General features: G+C 45.9%; 1 protein-coding gene across 2 annotated transcripts; it reads right to left on the bottom strand.

Moving 5' to 3' along the window:
• Positions 1 to 1,885: 1,885 nt before the first annotated feature.
• Positions 1,886 to 25,111, bottom strand: slc6a8 (solute carrier family 6 member 8). Of its 2 annotated transcripts, XM_088003364.1 has the most exons (14): positions 24,889 to 25,111; positions 23,807 to 24,107; positions 17,329 to 17,460; positions 14,873 to 15,143; positions 14,675 to 14,807; positions 10,797 to 10,931; positions 10,210 to 10,313; positions 9,927 to 10,051; positions 9,183 to 9,295; positions 8,293 to 8,430; positions 8,098 to 8,200; positions 7,364 to 7,464; positions 7,125 to 7,295; positions 1,886 to 5,696 (listed from the first exon to the last, which is right to left on the bottom strand). In XM_088003364.1, the coding sequence occupies exons 2-14, from the start codon at positions 24,105 to 24,107 to the stop codon at positions 5,562 to 5,564; spliced, it is 1,962 nt and encodes a 653-aa protein (XP_087859490.1). In that variant the 5' UTR covers positions 24,889 to 25,111; the 3' UTR covers positions 1,886 to 5,561. The 2 variants fall into 2 exon arrangements, with proteins under 2 accessions (XP_087859490.1, XP_014830879.2); XM_014975393.2 differs by having other exon boundaries at positions 23,807 to 25,111.
• Between the last annotated feature and the right edge of the window lie 2,795 nt (positions 25,112 to 27,906).

Below are 27,906 nucleotides of genomic sequence, written 5' to 3'. Positions count from 1 at the left end.
CTGAGTGGTCCTTCTAGCAGCTGCAGGACATTCAGGCCCAGAGGACGAAAGTCTGAGACCAGAGAAACTCATCCAGGATTTAGTGGTTTGATTCCTGCAGCAGGTCAGACTGACAGACCAGAAGCTGCAGCTGGAGATCTGACTAGAACCAGGAGGGTAGAGACACCACCTGGTTCTACACCACCTGATTCTACACCACCCGGTTCTACACCACCCGGTTCCACACCACCTGGTTCTACACCACCCGGTTCTACACCACCCGGTTCTACACCACCCGATTCTACACCACCCGGTTCTACAACACCCGGTTCTACACCACCCGGTTCCACGCCACCCGGTTCTACGCCACCCGGTTCTACACCACCCGGTTCTACACCACCCGGTTCTACACCAACCGGTTCTACACCATCCGGTTCCACACCACCTGGTTCTACACCACCTGGTTCTACACCACCCAGTTCTACACCAACCGGTTCTACACCAACCGGTTCTACACCACCCGGTTCTACACCACCCGGTTCTACACCACCCGATTCCACACCACCTGGTTCTACAACACCCGGTTCTACACCACCCGGTTCCACACCACCTGGTTCTACACCACCCGGTTCTACACCAACCGGTTCCACACCACCCGGTTCCACACCACCTGGTTCTACACCACCCGGTTCTACCTGGTTCTACACCACCTGGTTCTACACCACCCGGTTCTACACCACCTGGTTCTACACCACCCGGTTCTACCTGGTTCCACAACACCTGGTTCTATACCACCTGGTTCCACACCACCTGGTTCTACACCACCCGGTTCTACACCACCTGGTTCCACACCACCTGGTTCTACACCACCCGGTTCTACACCACCTGGTTCTACACCACCTGGTTCTACACCACCCGGTTCTACACCAACCGGTTCTACACCACCCGGTTCTACACCACCCGGTTCTACCTGGTTCCACACCACCTGGTTCTACACCACCTGGTTCTACACCACCCGGTTCTACACCACCTGGTTCTACACCACCCGGTTCTATCTGGTTCCACAACACCCGGTTCTACACCACCTGGTTCTACACCACCCGGTTCTACCTGGTTCCACAACACCTGGTTCTACACCACCCGGTTCTACATCACCCGGTTCTTCTCAAATTCATGGAGTGGATGCAGATTTTGCTGAACTGTTGAAACCCTGCAGACTTGTTGACTCGGAGCCACTGAGTCTTCTGGCTCCGGTACTTTGGGAGGTTTTTAGTTTAGGAAAGTTTTTGGGGTTGATTTATTATTTATCATAATGTGTTGATGGTGTCTTCCATCTATATTTTCTTCTGAATGGCCTTCAGTCATTGAAGGAAACTCTTTTCTATTTCCTGCTTCCTATTTATTCAAAATGATCCAAGTGCTCTAAAGCTGCAGTATGTAATGATTATAAATTATGTTTTTTTCATATTCCTTAAGTTGCCACCATAGTGACACAATGAGACACAATGAGCCAGGAGGCGGGTCTTAGCGCTGTCAATCATCCTCATGCTACACTGGGGTTACACCCTAACCCTACTCACCACTGCACAGCTTGGCATGAATGCTAGGCTAGTTAGCATAACCACCATTGACAGCAGACAAACAGTTTTTATAACAGTAAATTGTTTCTCTGCCATTAGCAGCAAGTACATGAAGCGGTTGGCAGAGTTAAGCCCCACCTCCTGGCTCTGATTGGTTCCTTTTGGTGCGTTCCTGCAGGCGCAGCAGCAACTCAGAAAGGAGATCGATCCTTCATAGATTATTGGTCTGACGTCATCTAGTCTAAAGTGAAATAATTCAACCATCAGATAAACCCCACAGCCTAAAGACTCTTCCCAGCCCAACAACCACAAAGACGCTGCAGCGGTTTGTCTTCACGTTAGATTTATTGCTTCGGTTTTGACACTTGGTACAACACAGATGGCATCATCAGGGCTCAGAGTTAATGTCTTCTACCTTAATGTTTGGCTGGTGACTCGTTAACAAAGAGCCCAAGTTTCACTACATTCACAGCTAAAAGTCGAACTACCGGGTCTGCAGACGAAGGACGGATCGTCACGGCGACACAACAGGAAGCTCCGTTTGGGCTGGAAACGGGCAGGAGTCAAACATTTTCAGCTCCAAAGCTCCGATCTTTGCTTCGGATGAATATTGGTTTGGTGAAACATGAAGACCTAACAGTGACGACATGTTATCTGTTTCCTGAAGTTTCTTCTGTTCACAGCAGAAGCTTGTTGGACCGCATTGTTCTGGTTCTGTGTCCATCAGAAAAATTGCAGAATTTCTTTAAGTCGGGTTTTCAACTCCAATCCATTATAGTAGATTTTTGAAGTTAGAGAGAGGGCTTGTTTCTCTCCTTTCATTATAATTAATAACGTTTTCATGCTTTAAAGCAGCAAACAAAAAACATTTTGTCACAATGTGCTGCCGTGACTAATTCTGACCACTTGGTGGCAGCATATCGTCCAGCTTCTTCTCTTTGTCAGACGTTTAAAATGAATTATTTTCATCATCTAATTTTAATGCAACAAAATGTAAGTTTTCCTACTTTGTGTTTCGAGCCCAAACATGATTGTTTAGCATCAGGAGGAGAGCGCCCCCTGCTGTGTGAGGCCAGCTTTGATTATTCTGCCGCACTTTTGGGCTTTTTTGCGTTGTGTTAAAGAAATCAAACATCCTCTCTTTCTATTATGTTTCCAACCTTCGCTAGTTTTTTTTCAGTCACATTTTAAACATTTCTTTCTGACAGAAAATCAAAATACAAATTTTATCTGCTCAGAGAACAGCAGGGAAGTTTCTGGAAAGCCGACGCTCCCCTTAACAACTTGGCAAACTGAAGTTTACTGACAGAATCTGAGATGAAACCGGACCGGACCGACCGGACTGGACCCATTTGGCTCCCTTTGATTTTGGACCAAATTTCTTTTTGTCTCATTCGGGTCATCTGAAATTAATCTTTGACACCAGATAATAAATCTGTTTTCTGTTCAGCTCTAGCTGCTTTTTCCCACATCCCTGTCCTGGATCAGAGTTTCAGCTCCGACTGGATCCGGTTCCTTGGTTTGGGACCGACCGGTTCTTCAGACCGGGCGTTTAAGTTTTGACACAGATCCATAAAAAACAAATTTAGAAGAATCTGGTTAAATTTGTGGAGTGAAAATGTGATTGCGGCTCCGGGTCTCGGTTCAGATTCGGTCAGCAGGTTTTTGGCAGATGAAAAATAACATTTAAACATGGCTGCAGATTTAAGAAGTTTTTCCTCCAGGCTCCAATCCAGACCCACACAGACTGAAGAAATTAAACATATTCAGCTTTAAACATACAACGTTTTTCATAAAATGGTGAGTTAAAAGCACAGCTGCAGATTAGTCCAATTAATGCAAAGAAGGATCTTCTCATCTGGGTTTTAATGTCATGTACATTGAGCCAATATCTCAGATATTTTAATACATCCAACTGAAACTAATAACTTGAGCATTGTTCATTTTTCTTCAGTGCTTAAAAGTAGCTGATGCATCTTTACATATAGTTATTTTTTCAGTTAATTTCTCCAGGTTTAATCTGGATGATATATATCTGGGTATTCTCTGCAGGTTGAAGCAACATTAAATTGTCCGTTCTAAGCTCAGTTTTCTACATTTCTATGCAGATGATTTGCTCTTTTATATGATAGCAAAGAAAGTTCAAATTCAAATTTTGATCCTACATTACTAATCAGATTTTTGTTTGCTCCATCAGGAAACTCCAAGATGACCGTGACTGGCCATAAAAATGCACCTTTTTATTATTTTCCTTGTGATTTTGCTTGGAAGAACATGTTGACCTGAAAAAGACAGAGTATGAAACTGAATTGATCAAACTGATCTCAGATTTAAATAATGAGAAAGTTTCCATGATTGGGAACCAAACATCTCCTTGTTGTAGTTGATCAGCTTTTATAATTGTTTGATAAAGTTTTTAGCCTAAATCAAACTGTCGCTGAAATCTGCTCAGTTTGATGCTGAATGTTTCGGATTTTTTTTCTGGTAACATTCAGGTTTCAGGTTAGCAGAACAGCAGGACTGAAGATTCATTTCATGGTCAAATGAAAACGGAGCCGACGTCAAGCAGGTGAAGTGATGTGAGCCGCGGGACGTCTGAGGGAAAAACACAGAAGGTCACCTGAAGCTAAAACTATGGAAACGCTTTAGCACTTTGAATGTTAAAATAAAGGACAGGTTTCCCTTTCATAAATCACTGCATCGCAGCAAACCCGCCACAATAAAAGCACCGGCCTTTGCTGCTTGTTCACGTCAGCCGCCGCAGCACCATATGGGTTTCCTGTTTCCTGTTTGGGATTTACGACCAGCTGAAGAATCAGAACCAGCAACGGGTTCTGATTCTTCCGACTCCCACCGGCCGCAAACATCGGCTAAAAAAAAAACCTCAGGTGTTTTATTTTGAAAGTCTGAAAGAGAAGTGAGGTAGGACTGAAGCGGTGGATTGTGTTCGCCGACCGAACGTGAACAATCAGCCAAAAATCATCATAGTGAGTACTGCATCAGATATAGCTCAAAGATTCAATATAGAGATTTCTTCATCAAAATAAAAGCCTCCAAAAAATAAACTTCTGTTTATTTTACAAAAACAAAAACTGATTTTTTTCATTATTTCACAACAACGTGCAAACGGATCTGGTTTTCCCACATTTGGATGCTCATTTCCCGGCAGCGGCGGGATGCTAACTGGTTGCTAGGAGACAGAGTCTTAGACACGCCCACCGACAGCGAACAAGAGGTCACAGGTCAACCGTTTGAACTCTAAAGGTGAGACAACAACATAAGGCAACGCTCGGCAACGCCATCAGTCCGCCGGCTCTCTTCAGGTTTCCGAACGACATTCGGATCAAAACGACTCTCCTTCTGACCCGGTTACCAGTTCTGATGGGTTTATGGACAGAACCAGTAAAGCATTTTAATCTTCTGCTAACAAGAGGAGAAAGAGAGGAAGCGGGATGAAACCCAACAAAGATGGGCAGAACCAACTGGACCGCAGCGTTGACGAGGCAGAGGAACCGGGTCGCTGGCAGCAGCCCAGTTCTGACATCAGAACCTTTTGGCACTCAGATAAGAACAGATGGCTGGAAATCTGATCACAGAACCTGAAGGGAACCAGTCGGTGCTTCTGTCTAGAACTCTGTCTGTCCTGACAAACAGCAACGATCCAAACTCTGTCGGCTGAAGGTTCTGGCTGACAGTGAGTCCATCATGGCTGTTTGTCTGGTTCAGGTTTGTGGTGACCGTCTATCCGACCCAAGACTAAACTGACCCTGTGGCCCTCACTGGAAGACGAGTTGTTTCGGATCGTCACGATCCGCCTTTCATCCTAAATCAGGAGCACCAGAACCCAACAGAACCAGAAGTCCCAAGGGAACCTGGGAAAAGCTTTGGTTGCCGTGGGGACCAATCAGAGTCCAGCTCATTCATGATGCCCTGCGCAGAAAGCGGTGGGAGGTGAGGGTGGAGGTCGGCCATCTTGTCTTGGGAGGGGTGGGCAGGTCCGGTCTACATGACACTCTCGAAGATGATGACCTTGTTGTCATCAGAACCGGGTGTCAGCGAGCTCAGGGGCCCGATGTCAGGGGCCATGTACTCCAGGTGGTGTGGGCCCCACACGGGACTGGTCAGGTGAGCCCAGCGCTGCAACACAGAGAAGTTATGATCACCAACATGGCTGCACCTCTGGCTTCTCAGCCAGTCAGCATTCACCGGGGACAATGAACCCAACCCGTCCGTTCCAGAACGCCAGACCTTCCTGCTGATCTCTGAAGGTCAGAGGTCAGGAGGATCTGCACTTTGACACCGATTAGTGAGAAGATCAACTGAAACAATGGAGAAACATTGACAACATTCACTAGGAACCGGAGCCAGTAGTCAGCTGGAACCGGACAGCGAAACCCGTCCCATTCCGCCCCATTCCATCCCATTCCGTCCCATTCCGCCCCATTCCGTCCCATTCCGCCCCATTCCATCCCATTCCACCCCATTCCGTCCCATTCCACCTCATTCCGTCCCATTCCGTCCCATTCCGCCCCATTCCATCCCATTCCACCCCATTCCGTCCCATTCCGTCCCTTCCTATTCCATCCCATTCCGTCCCATTCCATCCCATTCCGTCCCTTCCTATTCCATCCCATTCCGTCCCATCCCACCCCATTCCGTCCCTTCCTATTCCATCCCATTCCGTCCCATTCCATCCCATTCCACCCCATTCCGTCCCATTCCACCCCATTCCGTCCCATTCCACCCCATTCCGTCCCTTCCTATTCCATCCCATTCCGCCCCATTCCATCCCATTCCACCCCATTCCGTCCCATTCCATCCCATTCCACCCCATTCCATCCCATTCCGCCCCATTCCACCCCATTCCGTCCCATTCCATCCCATTCCGCCCCATTCCATCCCATTCCGTCCCATTTCACCCCATTCCGCCCCATTCCGTCCCTTCCTATTCCATCCCATTCCGCCCCATTCCATCCCATTCCACCCCATTCCGCCCCATTCCATCCCATTCCACCCCATTCCGTCCCATTCCATCCCATTCCACCCCATTCCGCCCCATTCCATCCCATTCCACCCCATTCCGTCCCATTCCATCCCATTCCGCCCCATTCCATCCCATTCCGTCCCATTCCACCCCATTCCGCCCCATTCCGTCCCATTCCGTCCCATTCCACCCCATTCCGTCCCTTCCTATTCCATCCCATTCCATCCCATTCTGCCCCATTCCATCCCATTCCGCCCCATTCCGTCTCCCGTCCCATCTTGAATACAAAGAAATATATATTATATTTTCTCCGTTGATGCGACGGTAATTAACGAGGCGTGAAGTTTACAATCCCAGCTGTATCAGTATTTACACAGTTTACTTAAATACTCTTCTTCTTGCTGACCTTACTTGCACACTATTGCCCCCTGCTGTTACTGAAAATGATGGGTTACAGGTTTTGCTGTAACAAATGAACATATTTGTCTCATGTGCATTTAATAAACCACCAAGTTTGAGATGCTATCTTCTGTAACTGAAGAGTTCTCGTGTTTTCTTGGTTCTTCTCCATCCTGACTGACCTCTCTGATGGTTCCTTTGGCTCTGAAGAACTTGTAGAGGAGGCTGACGGGGATGCAGAGCATGGAGGACAGAGCCAGGCACCAGCCGATCACCTCGCCCCACCACGGGTACACGTACACCGTGTTGTAGGTCAGCGGCTTGTAGTTAACCAGGTGGAACAGGAAGATGCCCTAATGTGGCAGAGGAGTCGTGTTACTGGGGCTGTATTTGGTGACGGACAGGAAGCTGTGGGTCTCACCATGCAGACGCATGGCGTGATGAACGACCAGCACCACTTCATCCAGGGGAACGGCCGGTAGCCGATCATACGGGCCACATCGTCCATGAACCGGTCCGCACCTGCAGAGACACCATCAGCTGGGACACAACCACACACCTGGTTCACACACCTGTCTCAGCCTGGGCTAGCAACAGGCGCCTCCTAGCTGCCATCACAGAGTATTACAACTGCTCTCACTATAATGTCCGGCTGAGCTACATTTCTGCGGTCAGAACCTCCTCAGCAGGAATGTTTTTGGTTCCTTAAGGAGCTCAGCTCCAGAAGTCTGTGGTTCTGTCAGGACGGCGGTCCATCAACTCCAAAATGCAAAACGTCTGTAGTCAGCCAGGACCACTGGAGCCCCACGTGACCTCTGACCCCACCCACTGCTTCAGGTCACATGCAGGTGTTTCATTTAAAAATGAGAATAACGCATTCAGTAGCAGTTTGATTTATCAAATGTTAATTTAAAGAAAAAAAGAAAAATTACAAGATGATTTTTTTGACAGAAAGACAAAAAGTCCCAAAATCTCCAAATTTAAACTGAAGGCTCTGAACTTTGACCTTTACTTGGAGTTAAAATCTGATCTCATGTCCTATTTAAGGATCACTCAGCTGCACCCTGCAATGTAACACCATAGTGTGTGTGTGTGTGTGTGTGTGTGTGTGTGTGTGTGTGTGTGTGTGTGTGTGTGTGTGTGTGTGTTACATACCGTAGACCCAGGCAACTACAATACATTCCCAGAACGACTGCCACAGCAGCGTCATGCCGCTGGCTGAGTAATAGTCAAACAACTGGAAGACGTACATTCCTCCCTGCAGAAACATATCCAAATATTAACAGTCTCCTTCCCCAGCGTTTGGACTCCTGCAGCTAAAACTGAGCAGGTGAAAGTTTCTGTGCTGACCTGCGTCACCATGGAGAGGTCAATGATGAAGCACAGTAAACAGCAGATCGCCACGGCGATCTCACGTTTGTAGCGGTGGTAATATTTCCCAGGAAACAGGTCTAGAATCCCCGTGACGAATCCCTCCACCCCGACAAACTGCAGGAACAGAAAACATTAGAGCTGGAAGGTCTGAGCCTCCCTGAAGGCATCACCAGGCATCGCCTTCATCACGATGATCCAACCGCATCAGAACAGGAAGGCTGAGAAACGATTCCTGGCCGCCAGGGATTCGTTCTTTATTTCAAGAGGTAAAATTATAAAATATTTTTTCTGCAGTTTTAGGACTGGAGACAGAAATAATTAATCAAAAATGTTTGAAAATCTTTAAATTTAAATTTTTTTATTATCAGGTTTTTACACATTTGGGGATATTTCTGTGTGTTTAATACAAAGTAAAGTTTATCTTAAATAAATTGTAAAAAAATTAGTCAATCTGAAAACACATCCTGAAAAGAACAGACTAACTGATTAAAACAGTTAGCCTCGTTTCACAATTAATAATTATCCCAAATTAAATTATTATTTGGGATAATTATGGTCAGCAGGTGACGAACCATATTATCAGTTTATTATTGTTTATTGTTTTATTTTCTGTAGTTATGAGGTGGGGGCGTCCCGTCCAGACCCTCAGTCAGTAAAAATGGACAATACTAAACCCTAACCCTAATCTAACCCTAATCTGCATCAAGTACATGTGGCAGATTTAACAAGAGGTTGTTTTATCTTCACTTCCTGACAAATTGATGGAATAAAACTGAATTAAAACTTAATTTACGTCATGGTGAAATGACTAAGCGCTGCAGAATTAATCAAACTTGAGAGATGAGTTTGTAGGTGTTCTTGGTCACCTGACTGTCGAGTCCAAGCAGCAGCAACATGAAGAAGAAGAGCGCCGCCCAGAGCGGAGCCACCGGCATCAGACTGACCGCCTTTGGATATGCGATGAAGGCCAGACCTGGACCTGAAACACCGACAGGACGGACTCATCGACACGCCGTAGAGTAAAGCACAATATTTAAAACCTTTAAAGCTATGCTGAACTCATTAAAGCTTGTGATTTGTGAAGTCTTTATTTCATTTGTGAATGCACTAATATGGTTCTTTATTGAACATTGACATATCAAGAAAAAATTTCACACTCTAGGTTTCAAATATTCTGCTTTCAATGTAGGATAATTTAGTCCATGTTGAGCATCGAAGTTTTTAAATTAGAGCTAATTAAAGATGCTAAACATCAAAATATTTGGTGGAATGGGATCAATCTGAAGCTAACTTCAGCTTCTTAGGGTTCTGACGTTAGCTAACGGCCTCACGTTGGATTACAGTAAAATGTCAAAAAACACGTCAAACCATCTAACGCAGTGGTCCCCAAAGTGGGTCCTGGAGGGCCAGAATCCTGCATGTTTTAGTTCTCTCCCTGGTTTAGCACACTTGGATCAAATGATGCTCATTAGAGGCCTAAGAGGAACATCAACCTGCTGAAAAAGTTGTTACTACCACCAGGAAGTAGCCACCGCTGGTTGCGCTGCAGAGTAAATGTTGGCACTAAACTCGGCCGCATTGAGGCTGAGCGGAGTCTGGGCAGGTTTTACCTGATTCAGCCACCTGGGAGACGTCGACTCCCTGCTCAGCCGCCATGAAGCCCAGGATGGAAAAAACCACGAAGCCAGAAAAGAAGCTGGTGCCGCTGTTGATGAGCGCCAGGACGAAGGCGTCCCTGCAGAGCAGCAGAAGAAGAAAATAAGAACCTCTGAGCAACGCTGCGGTCCGGTTCCATCAACACCAGCTGACCCGGACCCCAGTACTGCATTAAGGTTCTGTCCAGTTCTATCTGGTTCTGTCTGGTTCTAAGGTCCAGTCCTGTGGTTCTGGTACTTGTAGCAGTCGTTGTTGAAGCGGTTGTAGCTTCCCAGAGCGGTCAGCGCTCCCAGTCCGATGGCGTAGGAGAAGAAGATCTGCGTGCCGGCGTCTATCCACACCTGTGGGGTCAAAGGTCACAGGTGAGAGGTCTTTTATTTCATAATCCAATTCACAACCACAGTCATGTCAAGGCACAAAAAATAATTTGAGTCCAACCACTCCTTCGTTCCTGAGTATTGAAACATTTCTGAGGAAACCCAGCAGAGCATCGAGTCATTCGTTCCCTGGACCAGCAGGGGGCGCTCGTGTTGTGTCATTAACTTTACAACAATCCCTCAACCAAGCATGCATGTAGCGACAGTGGATAGGAAGAACTCCCCTTTAACAGGAAGAACTGTTCATCAGGAAATTTCATAACCAACAGTCCCATAAGTTGGTAGCACAAGAGTGGCTTTCATTTCCATGAAAATCTGCTTTTCCAAAATCCAAAACTTTTCTCTAACGACTTAAGAGGAAAAATATGAGTTTAGGTTAACGGAAAGCAGATGTGTTGTTCCTCACAGGCAGTGCTCAGGGCAAAGCCGCCCACAGGCTGGACCAACCTGAGCCTCCTCCAGTTTGGACCAGTCCGGTTTGATGTAGTACATGATGCCGTTGTAAGCTCCAGGGAGCGTGACGCCTCGCACCAGCAGGATGATGAGAACCACGTAGGGAAAGGTTGCTGTGAAGTAAACGATCTGAAACAGAACCAGCAGAACCAGCAGAACCGGAGTTAGGGTTTGGTCCTGCAGGAAACTAGAAACAAGAAGTCTCCAGCAACCATTAAAGAGACTAAAACAGAATGTTTGGACCGGTTCTGCTGCTCAACCGATCATGTAAAACAGCTGAGAACTTTCCAGAAATATTGCATCAGACGTTACAAACGTTACTATAAAAACATTTCATAAAAATGTTTTTGTTAAAGACGTTCATACAACATTTTACAGTGTTATTATTAGGAAGGATTCAACTTTAGGATTCAGAACAAACATCCAACCAACCAACCAACCAACCAACCAACCAACCAACCACCGTCCGTCCGTCCGTCCGTCCGACCGACCGACCGACCGACCGACCGACCGACCGACCGACTGACCGACCATCCATCAGAAACTAAAGAATCAATCTGGTCCTTCAGTGATTTTCCACAGTAACAAACTGAAATGGTTCAGCAGAGACAGAATCAACTTTGTTCCCCATGACTTCTGTCCACATCGGAAGCGTGGGTAGAGGACACATTGAACTGAGTCATCACTTGTTGCTCAGTCACTGATTTGTTTTTCCAGAGCATATCGTTTTCCTGAAATATGAAGCAACGTTGATGAGTCTGAACTGACTCATGAACCAACCACCCATCCATCCATGGTTGGTTGGAGAGATGGTTGGCGTAGCACTACGCTCTACAAGTTCAGATTTGTCTAAGTTGGTTAAAATTTACATATTAAGCTGAGGATAATGTCAAATATCTTTTGAGTTGTTGAAGTTTCCTCATGCCCAAACACATGGTGGTGAATGGTTTGAATAGAGAGGAGCAATCTTCTGCCCTGTGCCACACTGACCCAGACTGAGGGGCATTTTGGTGGTGTTGCTCGTCGGACCAGATAGTCGAGGTCTCGCTCATTCTTGGCATAAAGTTTGATGCCATCCATGGAGAGTCGATGCTGGCTCCTCTTCAACATCAGTATCCTTCACCAGTCTGCAAGCCGCTCTCACCAAGATGGTTCTGACCCATCCAGACCAGTAGTGTCGTCTTTCTTACTGGTTTTACCATCAAGTCCATAGAGCTGCTCCGACCCACCAGGGACTGAGTCCTGCTGTGATACACTCCCTTGTTTCACTGATTTAATTTTACTTTTCACTTGGTTGATTTATTTATTTAGTTTATTTTTTGGTTAATATGTTTGCATTTTGAGGAAAATTTGTAAAGGGTTAGGGGTTAGACATTAGAGGAGTGAGAAGTGGGATTGCAAGATTCTCTCTGTCCCTCTGCTGGGCTCTTCTTTCAGCCTCCTGCTGATGAACAACACCAGCGGCTGTTTGTGTTGGGACTGAGAGTCGTGTGAGCGCCGTGTGTAAAGTGGATCTGACAAAACATCGTCAAGATGAAGACAGACGATAAAAAGTGACAAATTCCTCTGAAAACCAGAACCTAAGGGTTGGAGAAGGTAATAAGGAAACCAATAACCCTCCATCGGGCTTCATGGTCTCCAGCTAAAGACCCTCATCTTTTGCTGATTAAAATAATATTTAATAAACTCCTTGAAACAAGATTTAGCAAAACACCTTTGATGTCAAAGTAGCAGAAACGTCCAAGAACGTTCCTGGAGAAAAGTTTGATGTCAGACGAGTTGAACATTGAGATGTTTGGATGCAACATCCGTTTATTTAGAAGAGTAACTTTAAGAACGAGAGACTACTTCACAAACATGGAGGAGACAGCATCATGATGTGGGATTTGGATGGAAACAAATCAACTGCCCATCCAGAATGAAGCCAGAAGGTTGCTAATGCTCTGGCTCATGTGATCCTGCACTAATGTCCAGATCATGGTTTTAAAAAACTGTTGCTAAGGTTTGCTGTAGGATCTCTCAGAGTGAATCTCGATGTTTCTGGAGAGCCAAGCGGTGAAGGTGGAGCCTGGATCCACCATCTGACCTTCTGCTTTCTAACACTTTCTGCTTCTGGACCAGAACTTTCTGGAGGTTCTTCAGGTGCCGGTTGTGAACCCGGCAGCGCTCGTCTCCCTCAGCATCTGGATGTTTCTGTGTTTGGTATTTTCCCAGCATCGCAGCAGTACAGCTCAACTTGCGGCCTCTCAATCACGTCCCACTGCAGACAAGCTGCCTTCCTCTCAGCCGGCGAATCGCGTCCCGCCACCTCACAGGGCCTCAATGCCTCCCCCCAAGGTCGTCATAGCAACTCTGAACCGGTCATGTGACTGATTCATCCAGGGTGAATCAGAGGTGTCAGCTGAGTATTTAAAGGGGCGGTGCGGCATTTCCCCCCTGACTCAGACTCACATGTTTCTGTTTTACATGTTGGACAAAAATCCAGCAGGAGAGAAAATGTGAAAACTTCCTGCAAATGAATATTCATAAAAATAAAAACTAAAGATGATAAAGGGAGCAGGTCTCTGCTGGCCGACGTCTTTCAACTGAAGCACATTCAATATTTCAATGTTTTATGTTTATCACATCATAAACACCTGCAGGGAACCCCATCTGGCCACACACTGGTCCCACTGGTCCATAACACACTGGTCCCACTGGTCCATAACACACTGGTCCATAACACACTGGTCCATAACACACTGGTCCATAACACACTGGTCCCACTGGTCCATAACACACTGGTCCATAACACACTGGTCCATAACACACTGGTCCCACTGGTCCATAACATACTGGTCCATAACACACTGGTCCATAACACACTGGTGCATAACACACTGGTCCCACTGGTCCATAACACACTGGTCCATAACACACTGGTCCATAACACACTGGTCCCACTGGTCCATAACACACTGGTCCATAACACACTGGTCCATAACACACTGGTCCCACTGGTCCATAACATACTGGTCCATAACACACTGGTCCCACTGGTCCATAACACACTGGTCCATAACATACTGGTCCATAACACACTGGTCCATAACACACTGGTCCCACTGGTCCATAACACACTGGTCCATAACACACTGGTCCATAACACACTGGTCCCACTGGTCCATAACACACTGGTCCATAACATACTGGTCCATAACACACTGGTCCCACTGGTCCATAACATACTGGTCCATAACACACTGGTCCATAACACACTGGTCCATAACACACTGGTCCCACTGGTCCATAACACACTGGTCCATAACATACTGGTCCCACTGGTCCATAACACACTGGTCCATAACACACTGGTCCATAACACACTGGTCCCACTGGTCCATAACACACTGGTCCATAACACACTGGTCCATAACATACTGGTCCCACTGGTCCATAACACACTGGTCCATAACACACTGGTCCATAACACACTGGTCCATAACACACTGGTCCCACTGGTCCATAACACACTGGTCCATAACACACTGGTCCATAACATACTGGTCCCACTGGTCCATAACACACTGGTCCATAACACACTGGTCCATAACACACTGGTCCATAACACACTGGTCCCACTGGTTCATAACACACTGGTCCATAACACACTGGTCCATAACATACTGGTCCCACTGGTCCATAACACACTGGTCCATAACATACTGGTCCATAACACACTGGTCCCACTGGTCCATAACACACTGGTCCATAACATACTGGTCCATAACACACTGGTCCCACTGGTCCATAACACACTGGTCCATAACACACTGGTCCCACTGGGACCAGTCTGGTCAGTCTGGTCCCAGCAGCCTGAATCGGACTGGTACCTTGCCGGTGGACTTGACTCCTTTCCAGACGCAGAAGTAAACCAGAACCCAGACGGCCATCAGACACAGCATCAGCTCCCAGTTGATCCGACCCGGTTGGTCCAGTCCAGACGAGATGTTCAGCACTTTGTTCCTGCGCAGGCACAGAACGGGTCAGAAAGACGACCCCGACCCGACCCGACCCGACCCGGTACTCACTCCCAGAACTCGATGATGGGCGAGCGGGCGTCGGCCAGGTCGGCGCAGGTCAGGTTGGCTCCGCCCACGGTGGCGTTGGCCAGGCTGGCGTTGCTGCAGTGCAGGTGGTGGAAGGTCTCCAGGCAGTTGGGCGTGTTCCATTCGTTGTCACAGGTGGACCAGGGGAGGGCGGAGCTAAAGGACTTGATCAGGTAGTAGAAGCCCCAGGCCAGAACCATGATGTAGTAAGTGTTGCAGAAAAACACGATGACCATGGAGGCGTAGCCCAGACCTGCACAGAACACAAACAAGATCAAAACCTGAAGATAAGTTTCAAACAGGAAACATTTCAAACATTCCTGCACTGACATGCTCTCTAATCTTAAAACATGAGGTGAGTTACTGGAATCTGGAAACTTTTCCGGATTATTCTGGATATGATTGATCGAACAATGGAGGCTGAAGTCCGCAGCTGGTTCTGCTGTAAACATTATCAACTTTTTATTGGAGTCCAGTTTAATGTTTGACCTCATCAAAGGAAACAAAACTTCACAAATTAACTTTGCACACTTGTAAATACCTTGTTGTCATGGTTACAGTAATAAACAGGCAGCTCTCTTCAGCTTAAACATCTGAGTTATGAACATTTATGTCACTTCCTGGAAGCTTCAGTGGATTTTCATGTTTCTTCAGTTGTTTAGTAAGAAATAAATTCTCCTCTTTCAGATTTACTTCTTTTCTTTTATGTTTTTTTCCTTCTGGACAAAAGAAGGAAAAATGACTAATTATTTCCATTGAAAACTTGTCAGTTTTATTAATAAAATCTCAAAATCAAAATTTGAATCTACCAAAAACTATTTTAATTTTTTTTTCCAATTATTTTTAGACTTTTGTTAGTGTTTAACTTTTTGCCTTTATTTATTTTAATTATTTTTTTTTTAGGAAACAAAGACATAAGTTCACCTTACTTAGACTTAAATTAAAATTCCAGGTTTTGGATATTTTCAAGAGAAAAAAAGTTAAAATTTTTAAATTAAATATATATATATATTTAGTTTGAATTAAAAATGCATTAGTTTATGTAGTATGAACGCGTTTTCTATTTTAGGTCATTTTTATTTCATGTAACAAAAGTCATTGTTCCCATCCAGCGGCCATCTTTGGGGGCGGGGGGGGGGTGCAGCAGTTATTGGGCGACAGGCGCAGGACACCAGGACATGTCCCTCCGTCCACCACATGGACAGACATGGACACAGACAGCTGAGCACAGCGAGGAGTTTTCCTCTCCACTGTAGCTTCCTCGCTCCGTTCCACACAAGGAGCTGCTCGGTCAGCTCCCTCAGATGCAGTAAACTGTTATCAATGTGTGGAGCTGATAACAGGAAGCAGCGCCATGAGAGGATTTATGGTTGTGAGGCTGAAGGTCTGAGTGAAGGATCCGTGGCTCATGAACCTCCAAACTGCCGACGAAGCAATTCTTCCAGGTTATCAAACCAACATGTCCTCAGATTTTCAGCTGGACTTAATCTGGGACAGATTATGACGTTATTGATATTGTGTGTTGCAACTGTTTCCGTGTATAATTATCTGAACATTCTTGAAAAACGATCTTTGTTTTCCAGGAGTTTTATCCCAGTTAAAGGTTGAAAAAGGACAAAAACTTTCCTCTAACAGAAATTTACGTTTTTATTCTGTTAAGTTTTTGCTACTCATTTTTTAAACCCAGAAGAAATTTCTCTCAGGTTTGTCACATTTTATGAAAACTAGTTCTATGTTCGGTTTATGCAGTCAGTCAAGCTGAATAGTTAATATTTATAATATGAACAATCAGTATGAATCCGCATTTGGAATTTCATTTTCTCCCTCAAAGTTGATCAACTTTTCAGAATTATTTCAGCAGCGGAGTGAGAAGGATGCAAAACGAGTTAAACTAACATTATTCTCATGAAGACCAAATTTACTGTGTGTTAAACTGAACTACTTAAATGTTGCTTTAAAAAGTTAATTAAAAAGCTGTGTTCTGTAGATTCAACTATTTTTAATTTCACTGAATTCAGAACTCGGTTTCTGACAGAAAGTAAAATCTGGATGTGTTCATTCAATTCAAGGATTTAATTAACAAGATTAATGTGTTTTATTATCATAGCTAATAATAAAACACAACTACGAATATTCTGCAATCCTGCCAACAGATTAAGTTCTGGACTGGTTCTGGACTGGTTCTGACACAGACATAAGGCTGCGTGTCGTCTGCGTACGTAAATGCTGCATTCAGAATCTGAACCAGAGAACCAGACGGACCGACGCATCAATCAAAGTCCAAGACAAATGAACAAGTTTAAACACGTTGAGCAGCAAATCAGCCAAGGTTCTGGTAAGCCGGACCCAAGGTTCTGGTAAGCCGGACCCAAGGTTCTGGTAAGCCGGACCCAAGGTTCTGGTAAGCCGGACCCAAGGTTCTGGTAAGCCGGACCCACCTTTGAACAGTGGAGCGATGTTCCACACGTTGATGCTGCCGGCCTTCATGAACTGACCGAGGGCGATCTCCAGGAAGAAAATCGGGATTCCTCCCACGAAAACGATCAGCAGGTACGGGATCAAGAAGACGCCTGGGGAGACACACACGATGCATTCAGGGACAGTCAGAAACACCAGCCACACTGAGGAGCTGCCTACTCAAAATGAATGAGTAAATGCAGAGAGAACTGGTTTGATTCATCTGGAAAATGTTGTGGTCCATTTGACGCCGAAAGATTCTGGTCCGGACCATCTGCTCTTGGACTCATTTTCAGCCCGGTTCTGTCCACGTTGTGCAGAACCTTTGAAGGTAGAACAACCGGGATCACGGGTTCCACAGCAGCAGGAAATGAAACGATGAGGACGGGCAGAGCGGGAATTGAACCTGCAACCCACCAACTGCAGGGCGACCGGTTCCATTCAGGCCCATTTGTTCAGTTGAAATCATTCGTGATCCCGTCAGCTCGGGAGTTCCCCAGGGCTCTGACCCAGGACCCTCAGTACTCGGTTTCCCATCTCTCTCTCTCTCAGCCAAACCGAATTCCTTCCCTCCTTCAACTTCAAGTAAAACTCAAATTCATCCCACTGGTTCGCCTACAGAACCCCGTCCACCCCCAACCCCTCCATAACTCTCAGACCTCCTTCACTGCTACACCTGGCCGTACCTTATTAGAACCGGACCAGAACCAGAACCAGACAGTGGGACTGTTTCAGCAGACGGACGCAGCGGCTTTCAGCTCTCTTGACAACCGGAAAAGTTGTGCATATGGATGGGTGGATTTTCTGAAAATTTGCTGGAACTTTGACAGCTTAATATGAATTTATTACTCAGTTATTTTTAGATTTTCTTTTATATAGTTGACCATTAATTATTCATTTGTCAATTTCCATGGCGGCACACAAGGACACAATGGTTTTCAACTTTCTTAACACCTGGACAAGTTGAACGTGATTACCGAGCAGTTTTTATAGAGATGGGACATTGATGTCCTGTTGATGTGATGAGTGACTTCCACCGGAGGTGACGTCGGGACCACCAGGATCTACATGGATTATGGTCGGACTCGGAGAGAATCGTCGGTGTTTTGTACATTGACGACGTTAATAGAAACGAGGAGGGGAGTTCTGGAGGGACTCATGGACCTCCCCTCCCGAACCTTCTCCTCCTCGGATCCACCATCAACAGGCTGAATGAAGAGTAGCTCCTTGAAATCTCCAGCTCCCAATATTCTAGCCTTTAAGATTGCCATCATCGTCCTGCCTACCAGAGACATTTTTCCCCAGATTACACCAATCTTATATGTTTTGACTGTTCATAAATGACATAAGAACAGCTGTACTACTAATTTCGTCGTACAGTTTATTCATTCCCTGAATCTCGTGTTAAAAGGACGGCGGAATAAAACAGGCAGTTAAATTCTTGATAAAAACTGTTTAAAGCATTGTGTGTGAAAGGGAGTTTTATTACCGCTCGGTGATATAACTTCATACAAATTCAATGTTTTTTTATTGTTGATTAAATGTTGCATGACTCTGTTTTTGCGTTCGGTGATGTAAAGCCTTGCTGCTGAAATGTGCTATACAAACAAAATATGATTTGATTTGTACAATGACAATAAATCAAATCTGATGGAAGTCATCACTTGTGGTTATTCCTGAGGGTAAAAGGCCAACCCGGTACCGGTAAAATAAAAGGATCCATTAAGGGTTCTGGTGAAGCTTCACCTAACATGACCGCCACGTGTTGGAGTCACATCTCAAACCAGAAGCAGAACCGCGGCTGCAGTTAGCGCGCTAATCTGCAGAGCTGCAGTTAGAGAGCTAAACTGCCTAATCTGGATCAGTCAGTGGGCTAAATACTGACAGGCTGAGCTTCATCACCACCAACATCATCCTCATCATCAGAGGTTCTGGTTCCTCCTCACAGAACCTGGACATCCAGACACGGAGCTCCACCTCCTCAGCAACATGGACGCCAAAATGTTTCAGACATGTTTCCCCCCATGAACAGCTGAAGACTCAGGCTGTTCCCTTCTGATGGTCCGGTCGACCCGGTTCAACTGGAACCAGAACTTCATCTCCTCCACCTCCAGCTGCTGTGGTTCTCTGAGTCAAACCAACTTGTTCCCCTCCTGGCCTGTGGGGGCGCTGCACCAAGAAGCACTGAAGGAAAGGACATGAAAACCTCTGAAGACACTGAGAGCAACTTCCTACTTCACCAGATGGAGACCAGGAGCCATTTATGCTGCTAACGCTAGGCTAACATGTTAGCTTTGGTTGTATTTACCCAGAGTGCCCTGTGCTGTGCTATAGTTCACTTCCTGCTTTTGGGGTGGTCTCTAGTCCTAAATAAGTGATTTTAATTCTTTTAGGTTTACGGTTATTCGGAGACCTTCAGAGGCAGAAGACACTTCTTCTGCTTCTCATAGAACTACCAAGTGCCCCCTGCTGGCCTGGGGGCTCCAAGCAATGCTCCACAGTGAGCTTCCTCTGTGGATCAACAATCCTGACAAGATGCCCAGTGTGAGTCATTCCCATTGGGCTGACAGAACAGAATAATCCCATTTCTAAACATAACTGGCCTCTTATATATTTATAATTAATGTCTGAATGCTGTGAGCCTTCAGTCCTTCTTAGTGGCTCAATCTCGGCTAATGAAGCTGCTTCTGGCAGCATTGCCAGTCACCTTTAAAAATTAATTTTCTGAAACTTCTAAGACCTTCATACCAGAGTGCAGATTTATTACCATATAGAGTTTAAATAATTGTTTCTGCTACATGTTTTCCAATCTGAGTCAATGTTTTGTTTTGGTTATAATCAGAGCAGATAACCCGGTTCTGGTTCTGATGAGTGTAAATATTGGCCACTGTATAATTGGGTAGAAACTGTAGACACTAGTAGAGACGTGAGGATGGTGACGGTAATGGACAGTGAGACGGTAGTGAGGTGTGCGGTGGAACTTCTCTCTTCAATAGTTGATGAAAAAATTATGGAAAACTGATAATGCATCAAATTGTGTCTCTTAGCAGTCTTGATGTCTGCAGTTACATTTAACTCTTCATGGTTCACTGAAACAAATTCCCCTCAAACCTTTAGTCCATCAACATACAGCCCCGGTGTCTGTTGATGCATATTCAACACAAACCAAGCATGCCATGTCCTATTAAAACTTCCATACGTTATTTACATACTAAATACCTACATATATTGGATATGGTCAAATGACTAGTGAAAGTAGGAACATGGAGTCAGAGCGGCGCTGTCGTTAGCTCTCCTCGCTCTGCTCTGCTGCCAACTGACCCAGGATCAGTCAGAGTGTCTCCTTACATCAGAAGCTATAAATAAAAGTCCACACATCCATGAGTCACATGTACAACTGCACCGTACACTGATCGGAGTGGTTCATTCACAGATATCCCAGGACTAAACTGTAACCTTCCCCTTTCAGAGACACGGCCAATGGAAGCTTCTGCTCTGCAGGTTTTATTTTGAAAGTTTCTCTGCAGATTGTCTGAACCATCTGGTTCATGCCAAAGGTTCTAACAAGCTTGTTCTGGACCGGCTTGTTAGAACCAAGCAACATGTTTCTGTTGCATCATCTCCTTGGAGTCAGGAGTTCTTACTCTTTCTCTCCAGTTGGCATGGAGCCATTGCTCTGGCAACTTCAACCCCGCTCGGTGAGAACCAAACAATTTCTGCTGTTTCTAGATCATAATCAGAACTGGATAAACCACCAGTCTGAGATCTAACTGGGTTTAATGACTCCAGTCATCAACAGTTGTGGTTTCCAGAAACCATTTCAGAGTTTTCCAGGTTTGATCATTTGGAACGCCAGTATTCCAGATTTCCGTTAGAAAAGGACCAATGAAACTTTCTGAGGTTTTTAGGATTGCAGCGAGTCTGGCATACAGGCAGAGAGACTCAGGCGTGCTGAGCAGATAGCTAACATGTCATAGTCGTGTGTCCGATTTCCTACATCTCACATGACAGATTCCTTCATTTCCCATAATTCCACTCAGCTCAGTCCTCCTTCCCCGAGGACTGAACGATTTCCTCCCAAATATTTTCATATATTCCGATTGATGTATCAAATACATTTCTTTAATTTCTAATCTCTTCTGTCAGATATTATTCAAAATTTGACTCCATTTCATCCACAAGATGGGGCCAAGTCGACCTCTTGGCCTCGGTGTCGCATCCTAAACGGTTCCATGTGGAGAGTGTTTCTAGTCCAGAGGTTTACAGAGCGACACCGAGTTCAAGGTGGTAAAAGAATGGGGTCTCATCGCCCGAGCATGGGGGAGCGGGTCTGATGGGAGTCGGTGGGACTGTTACCAGGTCACCATGGTAACGGACCTTTGGTCGGGACAACGAGCGGTTCGTTTTCTGAGCTAGTCAGCATGTGGAGCAGAGATTAACAGGAGTGGCCTGTAATCTTTTAATCCTGTTGACAGGCTTCACCTCTCCTCCGCCCTCATCCCGCCTTCACCGTCCCCCACCGTCTCCACTGGAGACAGTTCAGAGGTCATCTTTGGCTGCAGCAGCCTTCACACATACAGGAGAGTGGACTTGTGGACTTGGACATCCTCTACTGTTCGTTTGATCTCCAGGTCTTCAGCTGACTGGTCCTCACAAAGATAGCAGCTTTGCTACAAACACATCAATCTGAAGGTTGGGTTCTCTTCTTCATCACCAGCCGTCACTGTGTGTGTGTGTGTGTGTGTGTCCTTCACAGGGTGACTGTAGCACACACACACACACACACTGCAGGAAAATAAATCAAAGTGGCTCAGATTTATTAGAGGACAAATACAAAAAGGACAAACTATCTGATGGATGATGTGGGACGATAAAAACTGAACTGATGTAGGAAGAAGAGGAAGAGGAGGAAGAGGACAGGACCAGGATGGGCGATGAGAGGACCATCGGTTCTGACCAGGACGTTTATTTGGACGCTGTGAGACATTTCAGTTTGGACCAGAGACAGACGATCCGGCTAGCAAACACCTTCAGCTTCGGCCAATCAGGCGACAGTCATTTGACCTTTACAGGAAGTCTGACTGCACTGTGAGAACCGGACCTTTTCACTGTCCGGATCCTACGGGCCGGTGCTGAGAACAGGACCTTTTCACAGGAGGAGACGTGATGAAGACTCCTCCTCCTCCTCCTCACCAAGGAGCCAATCAGCAGGAGGCCTGCAGCTCCTGACGACAGAAACATGGTCCTGAACTGGTTCTGACCCGGTTCTGTCCACATTATGTAAAAAGATGGATGCTGCAGCCTCAGGTCTGAAAAACGAGGCCGGCGCCTTCAAGCCGCATTCTGGCTGAGCAGCAGCAGGGGGCGACGGCGCTCCAGAGACCCGCATCAGCAGTTATGTATCTCCATAGAGATAATCTATAGATAGAAACATAGATCTATGTTTAGACACATAGATCTATGCAGACTGACATCAGTCGGTCTCATGACTTCCAGGTCTCGCCTTCATCATCACCACCACCACCATCATCATCATCAACAGATTTGTTTCATCATCATATTTCAGTTTCTCAATATGAATTTTTTCAATTTCTACTGGATTGATTGATTAATTGACTGATTGATCGATTGTCTAGTGATTCTGTCAGACGCTTTGGGAGCTGCCTGATAACTGCTGCCCCCTGGTGGCCACTGATGTGCCAGCTCCAGCCAGCCATCAATCAATCAATCAATGAACAAGGCAGTTCTAAGTGCTTTACGTCATAAAAGCATAATAGAAACACAAAGTCGACAAATGAGAAAAGTTTTTGTCTTTAAAAGTGGATTCAATGAATTTTGGACCAAATGGAGCCGCAAATAATTTTCTAGGTTTTAAAATATTTGTTTTCATTTATGTTGGTAGAAAGTATCCCAGGTGACTTCCTTCTGGAGAATTATTGATTAATCTGATGATTTAATTATTAATGTCTGAAGGAGACAGGAAGGACCGAGGCGAGGTCACATGACCTGCTGGGAACCAACTTCATCAGAGGGGTCATAGAGACAATCAGGGCTATTATTTTACACACACACACACACACACACACACACACACACACACACACACACACACCATGCTTGTGTGTAAATACAGCCTGAACCTGCTGCTGTCACTCAGATCGATACCGCCCAGCGCCGTCTAACATGATCAGAACATCGAAGCCCCGCCCATTTATAAGCCCCGCCCATTTATAAGCCCCGCCCGTCATCAGGCCACTGCCTCTCTGCCCGGCCAGAGTCTCAGTTGGGAACAAAACCTGATTCTGTTTTCATGCTGCAGGTTCTGTTGGACCAGCACCTGGATGACTGACCCGGTCCAGTCGGAAACATTCTGGTTTCTTTGAGCCATGGTGTGTGTGTGACCTACAGAGGGGGCGGGGTCTGCAGCTTTAGCCCCGCCCCCGGCGTGCTGAGCCTCACCTCCTCCGTTCTTGTAGCACAGGTAGGGGAACCGCCACACGTTTCCGAGTCCGACAGCGAATCCCACGCAGGACATGATGAAGTCCATCTGCCGGGTCCAAGTCTCACGCTCCTGGTACCCCGGACCCGTCCCGATGGCACCGCCCCCTCTTTTATCCTGACCGGTACCGCCGGCCACGCCTCCGCCGGCGAGGGACCCGTTGGCGGCGGCGAAGCCGCTGGACAGGAGGAGCGGGTTCCTCTTGGTCTCCTCCACCAGAACCACAGAGCAGGACGAGGCGGGCCGGGCCGGTTTCTCCATCTTAGACAGAACTCGGTCAGAACTTAACGAACCAGTCAGGAACCAGTACAGGTTCTAAGGTCCAGTCTGTCAGAACCTCAACCACTTAGATTCTGTAACAGAATATCAGTCAGAACCCGATCAGAACCACTCAGCAATCAGACCCAATCACAACCACCCAGAACCCAATCAGAACCCAGTCAGAACCCAGTGAGAATCAGAAGCAAAACCCAATCAGACCCAATCACAACCACTCAGAACCCAATCAGAACCACTCAGAACCCAATCAGAACCCAGTGAGAATCAGAAGCAAAACCCAATCAGACCCAATCACAACCACTCAGAACCCAATCACAACCACTCAGAACCCAATCAGAACCACTCAGAACCCGGTCAGAACCAGTCCGGTTGTCTTTCTTTCACTCTGCAGCTCTTTAGCTTTAGAACCGAGACCGAATCGATCAGTTTCCCTCTGATGCCGGGTCAGAACCAGTAACACCCCAGTAATCCCAGTCCAGCTCCAGGTCAGAGTCCCATCAACCAGTCAGAACCAGAGCCGGTCCAGTTCGGTCTGCTCCGGCCCTCTCCTCTCTTTTAATTTAGGACTTCAGTTTATCTAGTTAAATTTAAAAATGGTCAAAAAATCGAAATGTTTTACAAATAATTTAGATTTTTTTTTTCTGTCAAATAAAAATAAAAATGTTGAACTGAAGAGAAAAACGAACCGAACCGCAGCCGAACCGCGACCTTCAAAAACAATCCACGAAGCACTTGAATGTGAGTCTGAAGAATCGCATGGGACCTGCGAGTCACGGAGGAGACGGCGGCCTGCTGCGGGACGGGGAGGACGGCCGAACCGAACTTATGGTTCCGTTAGGTCAAACCGAGCCGGGTCAGGAGCGGCGCGAACCCCGCAGCTCCATCCGGACTGAAGTGGCACTGAGGCGGGCACTGAGCGCGGTCCCGGTCCAAGGTTCGGCGGCTCGGTCTGTCTGCCGGACTGTGCGGCGGTTGCGGCTTTAAAGCGGAGGAGGCTGACTGCCGTGACGTCACGCCGGGAACACGCCCACGTCTGACGTCACTTGGATCTCTGCACACAGGTCAGCTTCAATGGATTCCTGACAAACCGAGAGGTTCTGCTGGGTCAGAACCAGAACTCCAGCTAAACCAGATCAAGACCGTTTGGGTCAGAACCGGTTCTGAGATTCTCCGTCTGAGAGCAGAATATCAGGTCCACCAGAACCAGAACCACATTTAATATTCTGGGTCTCAGATGAGAAAATCATATTTTAATGTTTATAATAAATGACTCATATTAATTTAATGTTTTACTTTGAATTATGATTAAAAATAAACATGAAAACAGATTAAAAGATTCACTATTATCACCTCATTAATTACTGTCATATTTATTATTTTTGTTTTATTAATACTGATCGTTTCCAACTCTTAGATTATTGATTTAATGTTTGATCTTTAAATAATCTCTTCCTTTATTTCTATAAATCCTCTGAGTATTATTTGATCTATTTCTATTCCAGATCGCCGCAGCCATGATCATAGGACCAAACTGGGAACCATTCTGGAGGAGGGAACCAAACTGGGAATCATTCTGGAGGAGGGAACCATTCTGGAGGAGGGAACCAAACTGGGAACCATTCTGGAGGAGGGAACCAAACTGGGAACCATTCTGGAGGAGGGAACCAAACTGGGAACCATTCTGGAGGAGGGAACCAGACCCCAGCAGGCTCTGATTCTGTTGGATCTGTTTAGGAAACATGAAAGTTACCTCCTGACTAGAAAGCGTCAGGTTGTTGTTTTCCCAAAACATGGAGTCCAAGATTGTGTTTAGAGGAAAAACAGAAGGTGGTTTGGGTTTCCTTTCTGGAAAATCAGAGGAACAATTTGGACAAGAAGAGCCGAAAACATGAAGACAGAAGAGAGGAGCAAAATAATCGGCCAACGGAGACACACTCTGAGACACATAGAGACACAAAGAGACACGATGAGACACGATACAGGCCCGGCAGCATGGGTGGGCATTGGGCGGCATTGTCCACCCACAGAGTCAGCCGTGCCCACTGGACTGGAAGCTGTTTGTTGTATTTACCTCAGAATGGCCAACTCTCTGTTATTCCTATATCGGTTTGATACAGTAGGGGCTTCCGCACTTCCCATGTCTGTGCCTTCTGTCACTTTTTTCAGCCATTAAAACTGTTTAATCCATTGTTAACATGTCGTAACCTGTTTTTCCGAGCCGCCTTTAAACGCATCATGAACGCTAAGACGCTAGCTGGGTTTACACCTGTGCGGCAGCGAAGGAGACCTGCTGCTGCTGGGTGGAGCTGCTCAGGTGTGTTAGTATCATGGCAGCAAAACGCAAAGAACTTTGCACAGTTTTTCCCCCGAACTAACCGACTGAGTTCAGCAAAGCTGCTGGATGCAGGTAATGTTAGCTAAAGGGCGACTAGCCAATGTTAGCTAAAGGGCGACTAGCCAATGTTAGCTAAAAGGTGACTAGCCAATGTTAGCTAAAAGGCGACTAGACAATGTTAGCTAAAAGGTGACTAGCCAATGTTAGCTATCAGGTGACTAGATAATGTTAGCTAAAAGGCGACTAGCCAATGTTAGCTAAAGGGCGACTAGCCAATGTTAGCTATCAGGTGACTAGATAATGTTAGCTAAAAGGCGACTAGCCAATGTTAGCTAAAAGGCGACTAGCCAATGTTAGCTAAAAGGCGACTAGCCAATGTTAGCTAAAAGGTGACTAGCCAATGTTAGCTATCAGGTGACTAGATAATGTTAGCTAAAAGGCGACTAGCTAACACCAATACAGCACCATAAGCTTGTTAACTAGCGGCCTGTAGGCTACTAGTTAACAAGTAGTTAACTAGTAGCCTGAATCAGCTACGTAGATTCATTTTGTCCCCCCAAAATAAGTCGACGCCTCCATGTTCTGACCCAAGGGACTCGCTGGTCCGGTTCCGGTCCGGTTCACTATATTCTGAACAGAACGCCACAGAACAGCTGATGGATGCAGAATAACTAGCTGTTAGTGATGGGTCCGGCAACATACATCAAGCCCAAAGACCAAAACCCGTTTCGGTGCGCGTATTGGTTTCAGCAAGTCACGTGACCGATACAGGAACTGTTTCGAAAGGACATTAAAGCGCCAAACTGTGTTTATAAGGAAGCGAATCTGTCAAAAGCATTTGTCAAACGAATTATTGATCTTTTACAGTATCAACTATGGAGCAGCCTCAAAGGAAAGGTTTCCTCAGTGTGGGAACATTTTGATCTTATATTGGAAAATAAATTTGTTTTCATTTTGTTTTCATCCGGTTCTTGTCAGTTTCTACTTGATCTATATGAATCCAAATTCATCTGAAATTGACTCTTAGTTTACTTTCATATCATGTTCTGCAGGTTAAATGTCGCATATGTTTGACTAAACCGTCTTATTTAAATAAATCCACCTCCTCAATGCTGAGGCATCATGAGACATGAGAATGAAGTCCCAGATAAACTCAGATGCAGCCATTCTACAAATTACTCAGGTGCTTTTTATAAATTATTTCATATACAGCGATCCCTCACTGTAACGCGGTTCACCTTTCACGGTTTCGCTGCTTCGCAGATTTTTTTGTTACGTTTTTTCCACAGTGTTCTGCGTCCTGATTGACCGAATGATTTGTAAAAACAGTCTCCGCGCTTCTTCTCTATCTGAGTACCATTAACGTTACGGTGTTTAATACAGATTGGAAACTGAAACTTTGAATGCCAGCTGGAAAAAATCTGATGCCAGAGGCAGCAGAACCGG

The sequence above is a fragment of the Poecilia mexicana genome, unplaced genomic scaffold, assembly GCF_051168715.1.
Source record: "Poecilia mexicana isolate PSO_F unplaced genomic scaffold, ASM5116871v1 scaffold_23, whole genome shotgun sequence".
In the NCBI taxonomy this organism is placed as follows: domain Eukaryota; kingdom Metazoa; phylum Chordata; class Actinopteri; order Cyprinodontiformes; family Poeciliidae; genus Poecilia; species Poecilia mexicana.
The sequence above is the reverse complement of the archived record's forward strand: the minus strand, read 5'-3'. Positions and strand labels throughout refer to the sequence as shown.